The sequence below is a fragment of the Protomyctophum bolini genome, assembly GCF_963924005.1.
Source record: "Protomyctophum bolini genome assembly, chromosome: 11".
In the NCBI taxonomy this organism is placed as follows: Eukaryota; Metazoa; Chordata; class Actinopteri; order Myctophiformes; family Myctophidae; genus Protomyctophum; species Protomyctophum bolini.
The window spans coordinates 4,870,289-4,892,997 of record NC_137872.1 but is presented as its reverse complement, the minus strand read 5'-3'; the positions used below and the strand labels follow the sequence as shown (position 1 = coordinate 4,892,997).

Genomic DNA, 22,709 nt, shown 5'->3' with positions numbered 1-22,709 from the left:
ACACACTGCTACTGCTGTTGTCCTGCATCGTCCCCTTATCATTCACTAAACTCACCACACACAGCTACTGCTGTTGTCCTGCAACGTCCCCTTATCGTTCACTAAACTCACCCCACACACACAGCTACTGCTGTTGTCCTGCAACGTCCCCTTATCATTCACTAAACTCACCCCACACAGCTACTGCTGTTGTCCTGAGACGTCCCCTTATCATTCACTAAACTCACCCCACACAGCTACTGCTGTTGTCCTGCAACGTCCCCTTATCGTTCACTAAACTCACCCCACACAGCTACTGCTGTTGTCCTGCAACGTCCCCTTATCGTTCACTAAACTCACCCCACACAGCTACTGCTGTTGTCCTGAGGCGTCCCCTTATCATTCACTAAACTCACCCCACACACACAGCTACTGCTGTTGTCCTGCAACGTCCCCTTATCGTTCACTAAACTCACCCCACACACACAGCTACTGCTGTTGTCCTGCAACGTCCCCTTATCATTCACTAAACTCACCCCACACAGCTACTGCTGTTGTCCTGCAACGTCCCCTTATCGTTCACTAAACTCACCCCACACAGCTACTGCTGTTGTCCTGCAACGTCCCCTTATCGTTCACTAAACTCACCCCACACAGCTACTGCTGTTGTCCTGCAACGTCCCCTTATCGTTCACTAAACTCACCCCACACAGCTACTGCTGTTGTCCTGAGACGTCCCCTTATCGTTCACTAAACTCACCCCACACAGCTACTGCTGTTGTCCTGCAACGTCCCCTTATCATTCACTAAACTCACCCCACACAGCTACTGCTGTTGTCCTGCAACGTCCCCTTATCATTCACTAAACTCACCCCACACAGCTACTGCTGTTGTCCTGCAACGTCCCCTTATCATTCACTAAACTCACCCCACACACACAGCTACTGCTGTTGTCCTGCAACGTCCCCTTATCATTCACTAAACTCACCCCACACAGCTACTGCTGTTGTCCTGAGACGTCCCCTTATCATTCACTAAACTCACCCCACACAGCTACTGCTGTTGTCCTGAGGCGTCCCCTTATCATTCACTAAACTCACCCCACACACACAGCTACTGCTGTTGTCCTGCAACGTCCCCTTATCGTTCACTAAACTCACCCCACACACACAGCTACTGCTGTTGTCCTGCAACGTCCCCTTATCATTCACTAAACTCACCCCACACAGCTACTGCTGTTGTCCTGCAACGTCCCCTTATCGTTCACTAAACTCACCCCACACAGCTACTGCTGTTGTCCTGCAACGTCCCCTTATCATTCACTAAACTCACCCCACACAGCTACTGCTGTTGTCCTGCAACGTCCCCTTATCATTCACTAAACTCACCCCACACAGCTACTGCTGTTGTCCTGAGACGTCCCCTTATCGTTCACTAAACTCACCCCACACAGCTACTGCTGTTGTCCTGCAACGTCCCCTTAACATTAGTTAATTATTTTACTTCTACTCCACTACATTACGGATCTAAATTTCTAGACTACGCCCCTTCGAGTGCCGCGCAACAAGCTTGTAGATCTGCTATTTTTGAAAAACCCCGTGAAAATGTGCCGCAAATCTTTGAATATATATTCTTTCAGTGCGAAGGTTTTTTGGAACCTCATATTTTGAGAGGAGGGTCTGCGGACAAATACGTATCATTCTGGGGGGTCCTTGACATGAAATAGTCTGAGAACCACGTCGTGCGTACAGAAAACTGTCAGGATTCAGAAGACATTTGTAGAGTCAGTTTGACAGGTCTTAATGCGTTAACCGGGCCAGGCCGTGGTATTGAATCGCGCGGGTGTATGGATGGAGAGAGAGATGGAGAGAGAGAGAGAGAGAGAGAGAGAGAGACTGTTTAATGGGGGGCACTAGTGTGTGCAGGCAGGCAGCAGAGCACATCCATTAGTCAACAGAGGCATTCCTGACACACTGAGTAAAGGAGTTGCACTGCCCTAGATGGTAGCATCGTATCGTCCACAACGAGAGAGAGACACTAGGAGGAGATCAGAGAGAGAGAGAGAGAGAGAGAGAGAGAGAGAGAGAGAGACACAGAGAGAGAGAGAGGGGGGGGGGGGGGGGGTTTAACAAGAGGGGAAAAAAGTGACCGGGTGGAAAATCATGTTATGACTGAGTCGTTTGGTCTATTCTTATCGCCAACTCTCCAGACCACATTTCTCTCCACAGGTTTGTATCTGTACTGTAGTAAATTAAATTAGCCCGGGCATTATGAAGCATAAACTAAAAGATACATGCTAAACTAGGGCTGGGCGATACGACTATATATATATATATATAGATATGATTATGAAATCAATATCACGGTTACTTAAAACCATTTGGCCTCAATTAGGATGAATGAACAACATATTTGTTTCTTTTATAAAGTGAAAAGTGAGTGATATAGTGAAAAGATCTTCAAGCCAAACGCAATACGAATAATGTTGATGTGTTCATCTGCATAAGAAGAAAACGCACGCACGCACGAGCGCGCACACACACACACTCACTCACACAGTCACACAGTCACACAGTCACACACACACACACACACACACACACTCACTTACTCACACAGTCACACCCACACACACACACACACACGATCAGAGAGCTGCTGCTGGTCACATGACTACACTGTAAGTCAGCGATGACACCAGACCGAGTCACGATCATAACAGCTCCATAACAATGAGACTGTGTGGAGCAGAATCCACCTAAAGTGCCTGAGAGGTTGTTGCTGCTACAGACAGACAGACAAACACAGCATTCAACTTCTTCTGCCTCCCTGTGGTCGTCTCTGCCATATTTTGCTTTCTTTTCTGTGATTGGAGAAGGTATGCCTCCCCTTCATCCTCTCTGTAGATTACATGTTTTACTTTGATGCGTTATATTTTCTTTTGTGTGTTTGTTGTTGTATTGTTTATTTTTCAGTTTTTTGTGCAGTCTGTTTTTATTTCTTTACTGCACAGCTGCCCCCCTTTGCCAACTTGTAGACTTTTGTACTGTTCTTTATGAACTTTTAATCTGTTTTAACCAATGACCTCTTCCATACAGGAAAGGATTCCAAATAAGCCTTCTTCCCTTCCTTGCATTGTATTTTTGTTATTTGATATGTTATTGTTTATTTTTTGTACTACATGCTAAATAAATAAACCTAAAAACCTAAACCTAAGCACTTTTTTTGTTGCTGACACACCCCACCCCTTGGGTCACTCAAAGCTTCCACTGCAGCTCTGCCCGTCAGTCAAACAGCTCACTGGACATGGACTGACCTCATGCTTCCTTCTATGCATGAGGCTGCTTCTTTTCACCTGCAGGGACGTAGCGCGTGGAAGGAAGGAACATGTAATTCCATACCAGTTCCTTTCCCCTCCATCAGGCGCAGGCCAGGGGAGGTGGTTTAGAGGCCAGGATTACTGCTGTATGTTTTCTCGTGCCAATAAAGCGCTTTGAATTTAATTGAATTTAATTGATACTGCACCTACCCAAGAAAAAGAAACCAAGATGAGGAAATGTTTTAACCCAATTTGGTGGCGGGAACCCCATTTTGGTACATACATTTACATACATTACGTTATAATTTAGACTATTGAAAAATAGCAGATCTACAAGCTCATAGCGCGCCACCGAGTGGCGTGCTATGAACTTGTAGGTCTGCTATTTTTGAAAAAAATCGTTCAAATGTGCCTCAAATCTTTCCGAAAATTGTCATGATTTAGATTTGTTTTATATTTTTTTCGATGTCAGGCCTGAATGGGTTAACCCATTTTGGTTGGGCACCCATTTTGGTGTTATCATCATGTTATGCTTTAGCTATTGAAAAATAGCAGATCTACAAGCTCATAGCGCGCCACCGAGTGGCGCGCTACGAGCTTGTAGGTCTGCTATTTTTGAAAAATCGAAGAACGACTGACATTTTTAGAATCTGATCTCAGGTCAGAATGGGTTAATCAGACCAGTGTGTGTCCAGTGGAAACCTCGTATGAATCTGATCTCAGGTCAGAATGGGGTTAAACAATGACAGTGAAAGTGGCAATGCACTAATGTGAGCAGCCTAGCCGATGTCTACAGACCCAGATCCCTTTAGAAAAGCATCGTTTCTGGAAATTACTTCTGTATTTTGTCTATGGTGAATTGCATAAAATACAACAAGTGAAAGCAATAGTGGCTCCCGTAGTCCAACAACCAAAAAGTCAATATAGAGAACGGCATTTCTTATTCTCCACCTATTGCCCACATTAACCCATTGATGCCTGAGGCCGAATCTGGGAACGCCTTCTAGGGCCTGACCTAAGGTTTCTGAAAACCTTCAAATTCTGATGATTTTGTTTTTAAATAGTTATGTTGCTACATGTATAGCAATAGCTGATGAGACACAGAGAGCACGGCCGGCATCAAGGGTAGAACAACGTATACGTTGCACCAGGTGTTAATGGGTAACAAACTATGCCATGATTTGTCGGAACCAGAAATGATCTCTCTGCTACTATAGGCTGGTGTGTGATTTAATAACCTGACGATTATACAAGCCCAAGAAGAATGTTTTAGCATGGATTAACCCGTTTAACCCGACCTGAGGACGATTCTACAAATGTCTTCTAAAATCAGAATGTCAGTGGTGCTCAAACTTTGTCATGTCAAGGACCCTCAAAAATGTATGTAATTGGCCTCCGACCCCCATCTGAAAATATGTTGTTCCAGGGACTCCTACCCCCACCCCCCCCCCCTGCCCCCCAGAAGCAAAGATTTTAGTTAAAAAAAACGTTCACTCTGAAAGAATATATATTCAAAGACTAGCGCCACATTTTCACGATTAAAAAAAATAAATAGAAGACCTATACAAGTTCATAGCGCAGCACTCGGTGCCGCGCTATGAACTTGTAGATCTGCTATTTTTCAATAGCATAAATAGAATAAAAAAAACACCAAAAAGGGGTTCCCATCCAAAATGGGTTAACCCATTCTGACCTGAGATCAGATTCATACGAGGTTTCCACTGGACACACACTGGTCTGATTAACCCATTCTGACCTGAGATCAGATTCTAAAAATGTCAGTCGTTCTTCGATTTTTCAAAAATAGCAGACCTACAAGCTCATAGCGCGCCACTCGGTGGCGCGCTATGAGCTTGTAGATCTGCTATTTTTCAATAGCTAAAGCATAACATGATGCTAACACCAAAAGGGGTTCCCATTCAGAATGGGTTAATCCACGATCGTAGTGATGTGTCTGTCAAAGCCATCAGCCGTGTTGTCCTGCTGGGGGACCTGGCATTTGACAGCTGTCAATCAACAGTCATCATGATCACACTGACAGCGTTTTCTCTCGGGATCACCGTCAACTTCAGCTGCAAATAGTTTTCGATTTCGTCGAGTAAAACAGTGACGAAAAATGCTCGACTATACCTTCTTTCACGGAGGAAAAATAAGGACTGAGCTATGATGGCTAAAACTAAGACTAAATATACTAAATAGACAATTTCGTCAACAACAAAAAACTAGACTAAAATGTTAAAGGGGGTGTCAGTGATTTCAATCAAAAACCCTTAGGTTTCGTTTTTGCCTTGGGACACAAGCTTTCATCCAATCAGGATAGAGAACAAAAACGAAACCTAAGGATTTTTGACCCCCAGGGGTTAACTGGGGACAGGGAGGAACTCCTTATATGGTCAGCACACTCTATAGTAGAGAGGATTATCACAACAAAACAAAAAAATAAGTGATATTTGAATTAAGTGAAATCACTGACTCTACCTTTAAGGAAGGACTAGTGAAGAAGAGATCCAGTAGAACTAAAAGACAAGCCATTTATGTTCGGTTGCATGCTGAAAATCTACAATTTAGGCATTTAGCAGACGCTCTTAATCCAGAGCGATTTACATTAAGCAAGAACAAAAAAAGCATGGCAAATACATCACATACATAACAACAACGTAGTTATCATGAAACATGCGTAAGCTAAGAATGTAACAGTGGAATATCTATATAATGAAACTGTACACTCTAAAGTGCTATTGACTCTACATAAATGCTATTCATAGAGAGATATATTGCACAACAGGAGTCCTTATAGCAGCATACGGGGGGGGGGGGGGAAGGTATATTGCACTTGTTCAAGAGTCTAATGGCTCGGGGGGAAAAAGCTCTTGACTCAGATGACTCAACGTTCACACCGTCTGTGCTAAACGAGGTGAGATGTCTAGGCCTCTTCCTGGTAAGAAAAATAAAATGATGACCAAGTTATAACTCAGTCCAAACAAACACACACACGACGTTGACCCTATGTCAGCGTCTCTGACTGACCTCGCCTTGAGGCACAGTTTCTCAAAGTGTTACGTCGATGACGCTGGTGTAGGCCTGACTAAACATTATTCAACTCTCCCATCATGGGTCTATATAGTCTCCAGGTCTTTGCCCTCTCTTCTCCTTTCGTTGCATTTAGAGATGTCCGTCTGAAGTAAAAACACTTTAAAGTTATATACCCAAACTGACCGACCGGTCAACCACAGCATCGCCCGCGTATAGCTTAGGACAAGAGTGCAACGATTACAAAGCAACTCAGCAGTATAACCCATTCTGACCTGAGATCAGATTCTAAAAATGTCTTCTACATTCCTGACAGTTTTCATTCTGACCTGAGATCAGATTCTAAAAAATGTCTTCTATGTCAGTCGCTCTTCGATTTTTCTAAAATAGCAGACCTACAAGCTCGTAGCGCGCCACTCGGTGGCGCGCTATGAGCTTGTAGATCTGCTATTTTTAAATAGCTAAAGCACCAAAATGGGTTCCCGCCCAGAATGGGATAAAGAGGAGTGCCAGGGGAAAACCACAACGGAAAAGATGGAACAAATATTCCTTTGATCCAGTGTATAACAAGAACGTAAACTACCGGTATACCTCCCCCTATTAAACCAGCCGGGGGGGAAAGGAACTGGTTGGAATAACGTGTTTTCCTTCCATGCTGCTACCCCCCCCCCCTGTCAGGTGTAAAGTAAAGGAGCAACTTGGGACTCCTCGTGCACATAGAAGGAAGCATGAGGTCAATCCGTTGCTCTCCCCAGGTTTGGCAGAGGGAGTGTATATAGAAGAGCCCAGGATTTACATTACATAATTGGAAAAATGAGTTACAAAATCGTGGGATATTAACCCATTCTGAACGGGAACCCATTTTTGGTGTTAGCATCATGTCATGCTTTAGCTATTGAAAAATAGCAGATCTACAAGCTCATAGCGCGCCACCGAGTGGCGCGCTACGAGCTTGTAGGTCTGCTGTTTTTTTGAAAAATCGAAGAACGACTGACATTTTTTAGAATCTGATCTCAGGTCAGAATGGGTTCATCAGACCAGTGTGTGTGTCCAGTGGAAACCTCGTATGAATCTGATCTCAGGTCAGACAATTGGGTCTCGACTCTCGAGCCACTGTTTGCAATAAGAAGCCCCCCCCCGGGTCGTTTCTACTTGCTTTTGCTGCACTCGAGCGTCATCCATTATACAGTAAATATAAATGCAGGGTTGGAGTAACTTACACAAAACTGGCAACGAGCAGTACGCCATAATCACACAGTGGGTCCATTCTAACCCCAAGAAGCGCTGGTGAGACACGGAATAAAAGCAAAAATAAAATCTAAAAAGTCTGAAAATATAATGATGTTTTAGGATTTAGGGCCGACCAGCTGAAGTAATAATAACGTTATACACTTTATACGTTATACGTGTTTAACACGTTTTTATACAAGCTCATAGCGCGGCCCCGGGTGCCGCACTACGAGCTTGCAGATCTGCTATTTTTGAAAAATCGTGAAAATGTGGTGCAGATCTTTGAATATATATTCTTTTCAGAGCGAGCGTTTTTAATTCAAATCTTTGCTTCATGGTGGGTGCCTGGAGGAACAACATGTTTTCACATGGGGGTCGGTGACCGATTAATTACATATATTTGTGGGGCTCCTTGACCTGAAACAGCTTGAAACATGGGTTTTTCCAAAAAAAACTGTCAGGATTCAAAAAGGCATCTGTAGAATTGTCCTCAGGTTTAAATGGGTTAATCCATGTGGTTAGGGACCAGTGACGTCTAGCTGGCTGCAGTGCAGATTGACGGTTACAGCGCATGCAGATTTGACTAGAGCCACCAGTGTCACCGCGTGTGACACGTGTGTGTGTGTGTGCACACATTGCAACGACTGCACTGCAGCAAAATTGTATACGTAGTGTACATATAGTACCGCATCATTTGGGACCTGCGTTTGCGTGTGTGTGTGTGTGTGTGTGTGTGTGTGTGTGTCAAGGACCCCCAAATTGACACAAATTAGCCCACGGACGCCCATTTGTAAAAGATATGCCAGGGACCCCCATAAGAGAAGACGTTTGCGGCTCTCAACCCGTTTCATTTCAAAGACCCTCAGTTTGACATGCATTAATTAGTCTACGGACCCCCGTATAATGGCATTTCCATCTCTGAGACCTCACTTCGTAAATTTGTATTGTAAAATCAATGTTAATTTAACTCCGAGAGTGTATACACTCTCAGAGTGTACAAATGGAACCAAATGGAGCCCGTTGTACACTCTCAGAGTTACAGACCCATAAGGGGCCCATTTAGTTCCAAACTATCATTTAGCTGGGGTGGGGACCCCCTGGCACTGCCTGAAGGACCCCACTTTGAGAACCACTGCAGTGGTGTCGTGTAACCCGTCCTGAATACAATCCTATAGCGTGTGTATTATCTGGCCCACCGCCTTCCTGGTATGTTCTTTTTAACCCATTCTGACCTGAGATCAGATTCATACGAGGTTTCCACTGGACACACACTGGTCTGATTAACCCATTCTGACCTGAGATCAGATTCTAAAAAATGTCAGTCGTTCTTCGATTTTTCAAAAATAGCAGACCTACAAGCTCGTAGCGCGCCACTCGGTGGCGCGCTATGAGCTTGTAGATCTGCTATTTTTCAATAGCTAAAGCATAACATAGTGCTAACACTAAAATGGGTACCCGTTCAGAATGGGTTAACAGCCTGGACCAGACCAGGCATCCACCATTTGGATTTTAAGACGAGTCTCTGAAGAGGGGGAAAAAAACCACGTTGAGAGAACAGCTGCCACGACAGCCTTACAAGGGGGGAGAGGGAAAACAGAGGGGCGAGAGAGAGAGGAGGAAGGCTCACGAGGGAGAGAGAGAGAGAGAGACAGAGACTTGTACCCGGTTATTGTTAGTGTATTATTTTGGAGTACTGTTGTATTATATTCTATAGGCTTTGGGGGGGGCTTGATCCGAACGAGTCACCTATCCCACTCTGTCCGATGGAAACCCCATCGTTAACCCATTTTGACCTGAGATCAGATTCTATTAAATGTCTTCTAAATCCTGACAGTTTTCTGAAAAAGCTACGTTCTTCGATTTTTTCAAAAATAGCAGACCTACAAGCTCGTAGCGCGCCACTCGGTGGCGCGCTACGAGCTTGTAGGTCTGCTATTTTTCAATAGCTAAAGCATAACATAATGCTAACACCAAAAGGGGTTCCCGCCCCAAAATGGGTTAAAAGTAAACGCAAATCAAACAAACAATGAAAACGTAACTCGTGCTAACTCATGAACGGGGAGGGAAAAGTGTTAAGAACTATAGTGAAAATAGCCGATCTACAACTTTGTATAGAACTATAGATCGGCTATTTTCACTAGTTTTGGGCTAAACGTCTGATGTCTCTTTTGGGTCACGGCCCCGGCTAAAAAAGTTTGGGGAAACCCACAGCGGTCTCTCTCTCTCTCTCTCTGTCTCTCTCTCTCTCTCAACCCAGAGACGGACGCATGGAGACAGCTGAGCCGACAACAGAGACGAAAATGGAACAAAAATCACACCCCGTCATCCAGCCAGCCCCCATGGCAACACACACACACACAATGTGACTTGACATTCTGTGCAGTCAGCATGCACGGACCACACACAAACACACACACACACACATCTCAACTTAGCTAACCCAAGTCGATGTGTGCAGCGATTCGCTACCTATAGCGTCTTCATGTTAACCTCCAAGCTCTCTGTCGCGCACGTACACACACACACGCCAACACACAACACGCACAGAGAAAAGGGCCCGGAGGAACCCAGAACCACAGAAGAGGACATGTCAGAACACAACACAACAGAACAGCTCTCTCTCTCTCTCTCTCTCTCTCTCTCTCAACCTCCTCAGGGCTGTCTCTCTCTCACTCTCTCTCTCTCTCTCCAACAGTGCAAACTCATCAGCTTATGAAACAGCAGCCTAGCTCAGTATCATATAAGCTTCACTGTATAAACAGCCAATGCTCATTTTCTTATGCAACTACACGACTTGTATTGCCAACCACATTTCGCTTGCGGTGTTTGTGCACGTGTGGCGTGTTCGTAAAGGCTTGCGGTGTTTGTGCATGTGTGCAGGCGTGTTCGTAAAGCCGTATGTTTTGCGTGGAAAAGCTCTTGTTGGAGTTGTCCCAATACATTGCGACACCGCAACCAAATATATTGTACAATTTTTAGGCGTCTTGCAATCTTGCACTTGTGAAGCGAAAGGTCATAATAGGCCAAAATAAAGCAACCACAAAAGCTAAGTCAACCGACTAAAAAGGGCTCGAGTCATTCAGAGTTCTAAGCCATATACACATTTCTTGCACATTTTGTCTTGTACATTTGATTGATTGATTGATTGAATGCATAGTTTAATTAGACATAAATGTATAAACAGCAACAGAGTTACAGTCAAACCAAAAGGTCCTTGTTTCCATTTAGGCCCTATGCAATCAATTCATGATAGACACGAACATGAACAATAACAAGAAATTGCAATATCATTCAGTCTTCTGTGATTTCCTGGGTGAATTTAGTTAAGCCTGTACTCTGGGAAGAACAAGACATTTGCAGCAAATTGCTTCTTTTAGGGGACTCTGGTCAAGGAAATATAATGGTTAACCCATTCAGGACCGAGACCGGATTCTATTAAATGTCTTCTAAATCATGGCAGCTTTCTGAAAAACATATATGTTTCTGTGTCAGCGGTTATCAAACTATTTCATGTGAAGGACCCCAGAAATTGGCCGCGAACCCACCATCTGAAAATATGTTGTTCCAGGGACCTGCCCCAGAAGCAAAGATATGGGTTAAAATTATCTGAAAGAATATATAACACATTTTCAAAAAAGAAATCCCCATTTTTTATAACATAATGCCTAACCCATTCCGAACGGGAACCCCTTTTGGTGTTTTAACTAAGCATTATGTTATAATTTAGCTATTGAAAAATAGCAGATCTGTATAGGTCTGCTATTTTTTAGAAAAATCGTGAAAATGCGACACAAATCTTTGAATACGGTATATATTCTTTCAGAGGACTTTCTTTTTTATTTCGACGTCAGGCCTAAAACACCAAAAAGGGGTTCCCGGTCCTGAATGGGTTCAGCCCCCCACCCCCCCCCCCCCTGGTTCTCCCCCCCCCCCCCAACAACAACACTGAGTCAGGCCTCAGCTGAGCCTACATACAAAACACACACACGCACCATCAAAACAAACAGCCTGCTGATCACATGCGTGCTCTCATCATGCAAGAGAGAGAATAATTAATTATCAATCCCTTCGTTCGAGGTTTATATTGGTCACACACACACACACACACACACACACACACACACACACACACACTCACACTCACACTCACACACACTCCGTTCTTGCAAGTCAGGACCTGCTCAGAAAAGTTGTTCCTTGTACCAAAGAATTGGCGACACACATTACAGTACTGACCTAATTCCGCCACATTATAATGTTTGCATATTAGCAGTGTGGCGAAGGAGAAAAATAAATAAATAAACAAGCTCTATAATCACAATTGTGTTACTACTCCATGTCATGACAGAAAGAACAACCGATCGTCTCTACAAAGTATACGAGAGATGTTTTGGCCCGAAGCACGAGGGCATCGCCGTGGGGTTTTTCAGCAGACACATGTGCGTTAGTGCGTTGCCTTAATGGAACAAAAAAGTGACCATATACGACGCACCGAGAGCCACGGAGACGTGAACTCACCGACGGAGGCTGCAGCGCAGCAGCGGGGCAGTACAGCCCCATCATCCTCTATGGATCCTAGAAGAGCAACGCTTGTTCCTCTTCTCCTCCTCCTCCTCGTCTCCTCCTCCTGATCTCTCTCAACTTCTCCCTGTCCGACTGTCCTCCCTCTCCTCCTCCTCCTCCTCCTCCTCCTCCTCCCCCGTCCGTGTGTGTGATCAAGGACCAACCGTACGCTGTCGGGCCACTTCTCTCTCGCTCTCTCTTACACACACACACACGTACACGGACGCATTCAAATTCTCCCTCGTCTTCCTTGCTTCGCCTCAGCGTTCCCAAGTAACTTCCACTGCTTCTTCGCCAGCTATCCGTGAGCTTTTCTTTCCTTTCCCTTTCCGCTTTCTTCCCCTCTCTCTCTCTCTCTCTCTCTCTCTCTCTCTCTCTCTCTCTCTCTCTCTCTCTCTCTCTCGCTCTTTCTCTCTCTCTCCCTCCCTCCCTCCTCCGCGCCCCAACACAACGGCCTCCTCTCTCACTCCTCCTCCTCCTCCTCCTCCTCCTGTCTGTCTGTCAGCTCGAGTCGTCTCTTCTCCGCTCTACGCTCTGCGTCTGTCATTCACCGACGCTCGCGTTACACACACAGCCCGTTCCCGGCTACTCCCCCCCCTGGCTTTACTCATGTTGCCTCCCTCCCTCTCTCGGAAAATAAAATAAAATAATAACCTCCCCTCCCTCCCTCCCTCTCTGAGCTGCAGTCAGTCAGTCCCTCCCTATCCAAACTTGTCCCTCCTTCTCCAAATCTATCGATCCATCTACCCATCTATATCCATCTATCCATCCATCCATCACCCACTGTGGATGGGAAGTCTGAAAGAAAGCAGATGATCTTTTTGCTTGGGTTTCTGAGTCAAACTGTGGAGAGAAGCGAGAGAGAGAGAGAGAGAGAGAGAGAGAGAGAGAGAGAGAGAGAGAGAAGTGGACGCCTCCTCCCTGTCCACACGCCAAGCGAGTCTGACTGGAACTAACGGAGCCCCCTCCCCCTCCCCCCCTCTCCCCCTCCCCCTCCCCCTCCCCACTCACTGCACTGCAGTTTTCTTTTTGGCTTCCTTTTTTTGATCATTTATTTATTATTACCGTGGCAGCGTGTCAACTATAATAATATAACAACAACTCCACAGAGGAGGAAGAAGAGGAATAAGAAGCCACTGGGATAATGTTAGAAATAGACGGGTAGTTAATACTAGTAGAGTATTAGTAATACTCTGTATGTTAGATATAGATGGGTAGGCCGGAGCTACCGCTATAAGCTAGCGGAGCTGGGTTAAGCCGTTTCGACCGGAGACCAGATTCTACAGAATGTATTTTAAATACCGACTAGTGTTCTCAAACTATTCCATGTCAAGCACCTCCAAGAATGATGGCCACGGACCCCCACCTGAAAATATGTTGTTCCAGGGACCCCCACCCCCCAAAAAAAAAGCAAATATGAGAGTTAAAAATATTCACTTTGAAAGAATATATTATTCACACATTTTCACGATGTTTCAACAAAAAAAATAGCAGATCTACAAGCTAGATATAGATATCTTGTAGAGCTTGTAGATCTCTCTCACAGCCCAAGGAGAAGCAGCAGCAGCACTCGATTCTGATTAACCCCACCCCATCCCCCCTGTCTCCCCGACTCCCCCCCATCCCCCCCAGACTCGGTGTGAAGGTAAATCAGATTTACAGCGCATTGCGCTGGATTCTTTTTATCTGTGGCTGTGGGGCCCTGTGACTCGGGGATGTGTGTGTGCGTGTGTGTGTGTGTGTGTGTGCGTGTGTGTGTGTGTGTGTGTGTGTGTGTGTGTGAGGCGGGGGGGGGGGGAGGATGGGGTTAATTGGGTGAGATGAGAGTGCAGTTCCTCACTGCATTTGTTTTACTGTATGAGTGAGGAGGACAACGATCGACTCTGCGGAGAAAAAGCTCTATTATATATATAGACTCTATATATATATATATATATACACACACATTATTTGTTTCCATGGACACAAGTTTCTATGGCCAAATTTAGCCCAATGAGTGTTTTTTGTGCAAAACGAATGCTTGGAATGGATTCAGCATCACGTAAACCCCCTAGTTTGACACATTGTCACATTCTACTTGAAATAAAGCATAAGGAAATGTAGAAAATATTGCCTAATAAAATAGGGTGTCTATGGTGGCCATGTCTACTGTACGGCCCATTTTCAACACTTTCCCCTCAGACAATTCCAGACAACTGTCTTGATGTTATTCAGGATATATTGAAGATGAAAAATGTTTTTTTTTTGCAATTAGTTTGAGGTTGATCCTGTATTTTCCATAGATTTCCTGTATTTAACCCATTTTGGGGCGGGAACCCCTTTTGGTGTTATAGCATTATGCTATGCTTTAGCTATTGAAAAATAGCAGATCTACAAGCTCGTAGCGCGCCACCGAGTGGCGCGCTACGAGCTTGTAGATCTGCTATTTTTGAAAGATCGAAGAACGACCGACATAGAAACATAGCTTTTTCTGAAAACTGTCAGGATGTAGAAGACATTTTTAGAATCTGATCTCGGGTCAGAATGGGTTGAAGAGGCTGATGGTATAGGAGGTGGGGAAAGGGGGTTGAAAACAGGGGCAGTTCTCTTTTTTGGGGGGGCAGGGGGTGGGGGGGGGGGGGTGGACGGTCGGAGCGATAACGGGATAGAGAGATAAAGAAAGGATAAAGGCGAGGGGGGCGTGGCCCGGGTGGAAAGAGAAAGAGCGAGGGATGACGGGATTAGTGTGTAAGTGAGGAGGATGAGAGGATGAATGGAGGATGATCTGGGCGGATTAGGGCGACGCACACACAGGCTGAACACGCCAAACACACACACACACACACACACACACGGGCAGGCAGGCAGGCTGACAAACACACACACACATTAAGTCAAACAAAAGGCTTATTTCCATCCTAGGTGCATTTTATTAGCCAATTCAAACAAAGACCTTTTTTCAATTTCTACACACAAACAAAGAAAGTAAAGGTAATCATCAATAGCCTACATATTATATATATATATATATATATATATATATATATATATATATATATATATATATATATAGAGTAATGATCCAGTAGTGGTTGCCAAGAGGAGGGTACTATGGTATGGTCCGCTAAATGTCACCGACACAAAGGACCCTATAGACTGGCCTCTACGACTCGCCCTGATGTTCTCTGTGGCCTAAACATTATAGGTGAGGCGTGTGTGTGTGTGTGTGTGTGTGTGTGTGTGTGTGTGTGTGTGTGTGTGTGTGGCTACACTGTGCAGCTATAGCAAAGGTGTGTGTGTGGCAATGGCAACTCGCACACAATCATAAATACTGTACGCCACGCCCACACGCACACACACACACACTCACTCACTCTTCCTGGCTGCAGCAGAGGCCCACATGCGCCCACCAACCATCCATAAACATGGTTGATGTTGACACAAGCAGACCTAGAGGCAGATCAGACGTGCACACACAACACAACACAACACACGAGACAGTGGACATTATACCAGGACTAATGCACTGCAGCACACGAGCAAGGCAAGGCATTTTGCATCTTAACCCATTTAGACCCGAGGACGTGTCCGTGTCACGGACGGTCACCTCATAGTTTAAACTGGAGCCGTTGAAAAGCAGCAGATCTACAAGCTCGTAGCACGGCACTCTGTGCTTTGTAGATTTGTAGATTTTTTGGAAGAAATTGTGGAAATGTGCGGCACAATTCTTTGAATATATTCTTTCGCAGGGTACGTTTTTAACTCAAGTCTCTCTTGTGTGTGTGTGGGGGGGGGGGGGGGGGGGGGGGGGTTGGCCTTGACATGAAATAGCTTGAGAACCACCGATATAGAAAGGTTTTTTGTTCATTTGTGTAGAATCTGCCACTGATATAGAAAGGTTTTTTGTGTAGAATCTGCCATGGTCTCAGCCAGGTCTCGAGGGGTTAACCAGCAGCTATAACATGCCTACAGACTTCTAATGCGCCGCTCAAGGGCAGAATACATTTCCAAACTGTTAAATCATTTATGGAACACATGCAGGTGGTGTTAGCGTGTGAGCACTGAGCCATATATAAGCATGATGAGGAGGAGTGAGGTTCAACATACATACACGCATGGGGAGTGAGTATATGAGGTTCAAACAGCACCGGGAGGTTCATTGAGATTCTCTCCACATGTCCAGGTATTATAGCGTTACGTTCTATAATAACATGGACACTGTGTGTGTGTTATGGGGGTTTGCAGATGACGGCTCAGATGCCTTTAAGAGACTGTGGCTATTATGCTTTACGTAACACACAGAGTGCGCGCAATAAATAACAAGGACGTTTATGTTCTGTACTGAGAGCCAGAAGCAGGCCTGCTGCACCCCGCCCGAGGTTTTGGACCTACAAGCTACAAGGATACTTCCAGTACAGGACTTTGTCCCTGTTCGCTATGCTCTTCACCAATAGAAGTCTATGTAGAAGACTTCCAGTACAGGACTTTGTCCCTGTTCGCTATGCTCTTCACCAATAGAAGTCTATGTAGAAGACTTCCAGTACAGGACTTTGTCCCTGTTCGCTATGCTCTTCACCAATAGAAGTCTATGTAGAAGACTTCCAGTACAGGACTCTGTCCCTGTTCGCTATGCTCTTCACCAATAGAAGTCTATGTAGAAGACTTCCAGTACAGGACTTTGAGAGAGAGAGAGAGAGAGAGAGAGAGAGAGAGAGAGAGAGAGAGAGAGAGAGAGGGAGGGAGAGAGAGAGAGAGAGAGAAAAGACGGAAAGTAAAAGAGGAGAAAAGAGGGATGATGGGACCTTTTGTGATGTGGAGAGGGGGGGAGAGAGAGAGAGAGAGAGAGAGAGAGAGAGAGAGAGACACACACACTAGCCCGACATCTCCCTCCTGTGGCGGTGCCAGAGCGCTGCACACACATCTATAGCAGTGGTGGAGAAGAAAAGAAAAGATGAAAAAGAAAGTACTCAAGTGTTTTTACTTAATTTATAAAGCATCGATACTGCAATGTATAACTGTCTACACTGTATACTCTCGTTACAAGTAAAGAAGAATCCGGAATTCCAAAATGGACCATGGCATCAAAGTAAAAGTACAACGGTAGTGAGTCAAAAGTACAACGGTATTGGCATCAAAGTGTACTTTAAAGTAGAAAGTACTGGTTGTACAGAATGTCTCGTTTCAAGTGATCAAATTGTTTGAAAATAGCAGATCTACAAGCTCACAATACGTCGCGAAAAATGACCAAAATGGACAGAGCTGAAGTGATTCATGTACAGTATGTTTGATAATAATAATCATAATAATAATAATAATCAAAATCCACAAAGTAACTAGTAGCAACTAAAGCTGTTAAAAGCACAATGTTTGGATCAGAGATGTAGTGGAGTACAAATACCTAAAATGTTAAATGTACTAATGTACTCAAGTTACTCGTTTCCACCACTGCATCTCAGCAGCAAGAAACACAGGCCGGAAATGGGTGACGCGCGCACGCACGCACGCACACACACACACACGGTCACACACACACACACACACACACACACACACACGCACACACACACGCACACGCACACGCACAGCTCTCAGACAAAGCATGTCACCATGCAATATTCTCTCATATGCGAACAAATGCATGTGCACAGACACGTACACGTACACACACAGCACAGTCTGAGAAGCTCTCCACAGTGCTGCCTGCTGCTTGGAGGTAGATAAGAGAACCATCAGCCACCCCCCCCCACACACACACACACACACACACACACCACTACATTACGCAAGCAAGCACACACACACACACACACCACTACATTACGCAAGCAAGGGCACACACACGGTTCTCATTATGGACAGCCATATACACAGGGGGGGAGAGAGAGAGAGAGAGAGAGAGAAAGAGAAAGAGAAGGGGGGATAGAGAGAGAGAGAGAGAGCGAGAGAGAAAAGAAAGAAAGACAGACAGACAGACAGACAGACAGACAGACAGACAGACAGACAGACAGACAGACAGACAGACAGACAGACAGACAGACAGACAGACAGACAGAGTCGCTTGGCGTATTTATACACTACAGACAAGAGTGTGACGCTGCGATTGGACAAGAAGGTGTCGCACATCATTTCTCTTCTCCTCGCGGCGGGGGGGACAGGGGGGACGGGGGGGGACAGGGGGGACGGGGGGGACGGGGGGGGTGACGGTCACAAAGCCTTTGAGAAGAAACCCCCCGCCCCAGAGATCAATCAATCACCACTAGCACTTTCATCAATCCCTCCAACAGGCCTCATTTATCAGCCATACAGGAGAAGGCTGCGGCGTGGGGGCGTGGGGGGGTGGGGGGGTTCTTACAGCACTTCAGAACGGTCACTGTAATGACATCGTAGTCCGCTGGTTCCCAAAACACTGGGTCGGGACACATTTGGCGGGTCGCGGTCGGACACCTTTTTTAATGGGTCCCATTTTTTTTCATCATTATTTAACCCATTCTGACCTGTGGTCAGATTCTAAAAATGTCTGTTTGAAAATGACCGTTTTCTGACAAAAGCTATGTTTCTATGTCAATCGTTCTTCGATTTTTCATATCAATAGCTATTTTTCAATAGCTAAAGCATACCATAATGCTAACACCAAAAGGGGTTCCAGCCCAAAATGGGTTAAAAGAAAATCACACCCGTGTGAACTGAGTGGTGCAGCTGCCTTCTCTCTCTTAGTTATTACAACAGCATCAACGCCCACCAAAATACTAAAACTAGACTAACACTGAAACATTCCAGGTGACTGAAACTAAAGGGACTATGACTAAAACTAAATTTGCTGCCAAAAAAAACAACACTGCTAAAGACTACATATTTTCAGAATCGTGAGAGAGTCGTGATCTCAATTCTTGCGGCGGTGGGGCGGAAAATAAATCGAGATTAACGAATTGCATTTTTAATGAATTGCATTTTTATAGCGCTTTTCCAAGTGGCTCGGCAAGGCTACTTTCCAAGTGCTCAAAGCGCTTTACAACGGTTAATTCATTCATACATTGGGAGGTGAAGCGGCGAACAGTCGACGCCAGCGTCCTCACTTTCCCCACATTCAACACACCGACAGTGGCGAGCTCACACCGACCGACTCACTGGAGGCAACGTAGGGTTCAGTGTCTTGCCCAAGGACACTTCGACATGTGGACAGGAAGAGGAGCCGGGATTCGAACCGCCGACCAAGGGATCATTGAACGACCTAGCTCTACCTCCTGAGCCACAGCCCCAGATTCACATTTTGAACAAAGACTCAAAGACTACTTTGACATCAGGCTGCCGGAGAGACGACTCGACGCAGTCGAGCATGTCTCAAGTCGTTACTGTTATTTTCATATTAGGATTGTGAGCGGGAGCTAATCTTCTTACCTGACTGAGAGCCGGGTATCCATGGAAACCAGGGTTTAAAGGCTCGTTGTTCTGCAAAAAGAGAGAGAGAGAGATAGAGAGTGTAAATTCACAAGTGAACGGAGAGGATGCAACGTGACAAGTTCATCACTGTTTTTTGTTACAGTTCAAGCTGCACTGTGTGTCTGTTCTTCTTGGCCGTTCTCGTCGGGAACCCCTTTGGGTGTTTTTAAAGCATTATGCTATACTTTAGGGGCGGTAGTGAGTGTGACTCAGGGGTAGAGAAGCCCGATAGGGGAATCAGTACCAGAGCAACAACTCGAGGAGACTGTGAAGTGCCGCACCGGCAAACAACATTGGGCCAGAATGTCCTCTCAGTACAGGGTTGTGTAGCATGGAATGGCCTTCCTCTGCGTATAAGGGATTGTGCTACATTTCCCTCTTTTAAATACAATCTGAAAAAACGGTTGCTTGAAAACCAAAGCTGCAACCATTCATGATTATTTTAGGTGTATTTATTTTCCATGCTGTGTTCCCTATGTAATGTTATGTAAATGTATTCCACTGTTTGACTGTCTTGTTTTTCCGTTTTGTGTTTCCTGTGAGGACTGCGGAAAATTAGCAACTGTGCTACAGTATAGCTGGTGTATTTACGTCCATGTGACGCCCATTAATATGCTTTGGCCTGTCCAAATAAACAAATAAAGTAAAAGTGGCTGGATGGTAACGGCAAGGTTGCCAGTTCGAACCCTATGTGGGCTCCCCCAGAGTTAGTGTCGAAGTGTCCTTGAGCAAGACACTGAACCCCTAATTGCTCCTGACGTGCTGGTTGGTGCCTTGCATGGTTTCCGCTGCCATCGGTGTGTGAATGGGGTGAATGTAATACACAATCTATGTAAAGCGCCTTGGATAAAGGCGCTATATAAATGCACCATTTAGTATTTAGCTGTTGAAAAAAAGCAGATCTACAAGCATGACAGGCGTGTGCCCTGGCTAGCGCCATGACTGATGAGCAATGAGCTCATCAGTCCCCGTCCCCCCACCCGTCCCCCCCAACCAATAACCAGCCAGACCACTAATCACATAACCCCATACACACACGGAGAGCAAAGCCCCCCCACCCCTGCCCCAGAAAACCAGTGTTGTGGTTAATTGCTCTATAATTACTTTTAATTAGATTATTTCTGCCCCCCCCCCCACACACACACACACACACACACACACACACACACACACACACACCTCTCCTTAACATTTTTCTCCTCCAGTTTAGAAGAGTTCATCCATTGGCCCCGTAGCACTTGCCCTAGCCACGACCTTTTTATGTAGACTTAGATAGCATGTTATGTAGACTTATAGCATTTTTATGTAGACAATGCATAGCATTATAAAGTATAAATTTCCGGGCCTGTTGAGAACTCTAGCTAGTTTTAGCACTAGCACTAATTGTCCATTTACACTAGAGTGTAAATGGACAGGTATCAGTCAACAGGCCCGTCTAGAGTTTAAATGGACAGGTATCAGTCAACAGGCCCGTCTAGAGTTTAAATGGACAGGTATCAGTCAACAGGCCCGTCTAGAGTTTAAATGGACAGGTATCAGTCAACAGGAGAGGAGAGGAGAGGAGAGGAGAGGAGAGGAGAGGAGAGGAGAGGAGAGGAGAGGAGAGGAGAGGAGAGGAGAGGAGAGGAGGAGGAGGAGGAGGCCAGTGTGTTGCTTCCACTGCATTTGATGTTCCAGACTGGGGAGGGAGTTGGTTTTAGTTTTTTCTTGACGTAACATTTCAAAGTGTTGCGAAGCCACTCAGCCTCCACACACACACACACACACACACAAAGTCACAGTCACACACACACACCTGAACAGAGTCAACAGAAGACCTGACCCATGCCTGCCTGCTTGGTGGCCCACCGCCAGACTGGGACCGCACTTCTTCTTGCTTTCACACATTCATTCACCCTCCTCTCCCTATAGACTTTCATTCACCCTCCTCTCCCTATAGACTCTTTCATTCATTCACCCTCCTCTCCCATAGTCTCGCGTATAGACAGAGACAACTATTCCACAATCAGAGCTTCCGCTGCTCCAGACTGTATGACGGAAGCATTTATATTTTACTCATGATCAGAGCTTCCGTTGCTCCAGACTGTAGGACGGAAGCATTTCAATTTTACAAATTATTCGTGATCAGAGCTTCCGATGCTCCAGACTGTATAACCTCCTCCTCCCGCTTCTGTTTCGTCTTTACAGTCGCGCTGTAATAGAAATCATCTCAACATAAATGTGACTAAATTTGACCCAGGGACTGCCATTGGATTCTTTTGAACTTTCGTTTTTTTTTCATGTTTTATGAAAGCAGGGAATCGTAGCTTCAAATTGACATATTGATTGTTCAGTTTGACCCACCAGTTTTGGAGATATGGCTTATAGAGTAATGTCTTGCAGAAAGCAGCGAGTTGAAAGGTTCACTTCTGTGGACTCTTAACATTACACCTAGCTACATGTTTAAGCATTTATTTCATATTTACAGCTCTGAAATTTATTTCAGACATGCACTAGTATGTGAAGAGTCTGCCTGTGCTATTAACTCATTTTGGGGGGGAAAAAGGTTTTCTCCTCTGGTGAAAAGCTGGAGTTTGCGCGATGGCAGGCTCTCAGTCAAATCTGGTCACATATAGCTTGTTGCTTAGCAGAAATGAAAAAGAAAAAAGGATTTTTGTGAACGTAAATGATTTGGGGAGGTGTAGTTCCAGACTCTATATAGCATAGTTGTCTGGCTAGACGCAACACTAGGCAACCAGTGGTATATATAGCAAGGTTCATAGAAGCAAATGTGGTAGAAGCCATTTTAAAAACATCTTAACCCATTCTGGGCGGAAACCCCTGTTGACGTTTTAAGCATTAATTCATGCTTTAGCTATTGAAAAATGGCGCTACGAGCTTGTAGAGCTGCTATTATTTTTAAATCGTGGTCCCTGGAACAACACGTTTTCAAATCAGGGTCGGTGCGGCCAAATGCACATGATTCTGCGGGTCCTTGACATGAAATATTGAGCACCACTGATAGGTATTTCAGTCGTGAAACGGACCTCAACTGCAACTGTACTCTGACCGCTCCCCTCCCTCCCCCCCCCCCCCCCCCCCTAATGCTAAGGGGTTTCAGTTCAAGTGGTTAAGAAGACTAGCCCTTTGTGGAACTGTATGGGATATAAAAACAGATGTGAAGATGGCGGAG

General features: G+C 45.2%; 1 protein-coding gene across 6 annotated transcripts in view; it reads right to left on the bottom strand.

Moving 5' to 3' along the window:
• Positions 1-22,709, bottom strand: part of LOC308324619 (RNA binding protein fox-1 homolog 2-like) — an 80,404-nt gene that overhangs the window by 55,874 nt on the left and 1,821 nt on the right. For 5 of the 6 annotated variants that reach the window (XR_013964941.1, XM_080776770.1, XM_080776772.1 and 2 more), the window contains exon 2: positions 19,496-19,546. Coding sequence is in view for 5 of the 6 variants with exons in the window: in XM_080776770.1 (XP_080632896.1) it covers positions 19,496-19,546 (51 nt within the window). In the remaining variant the exon portion in view is untranslated. Of the gene's footprint in view, positions 1-12,076; positions 12,511-19,495; positions 19,547-22,709 lie in introns of those variants that run through there. The other variant, XM_080776774.1, reaches the window with a different exon arrangement.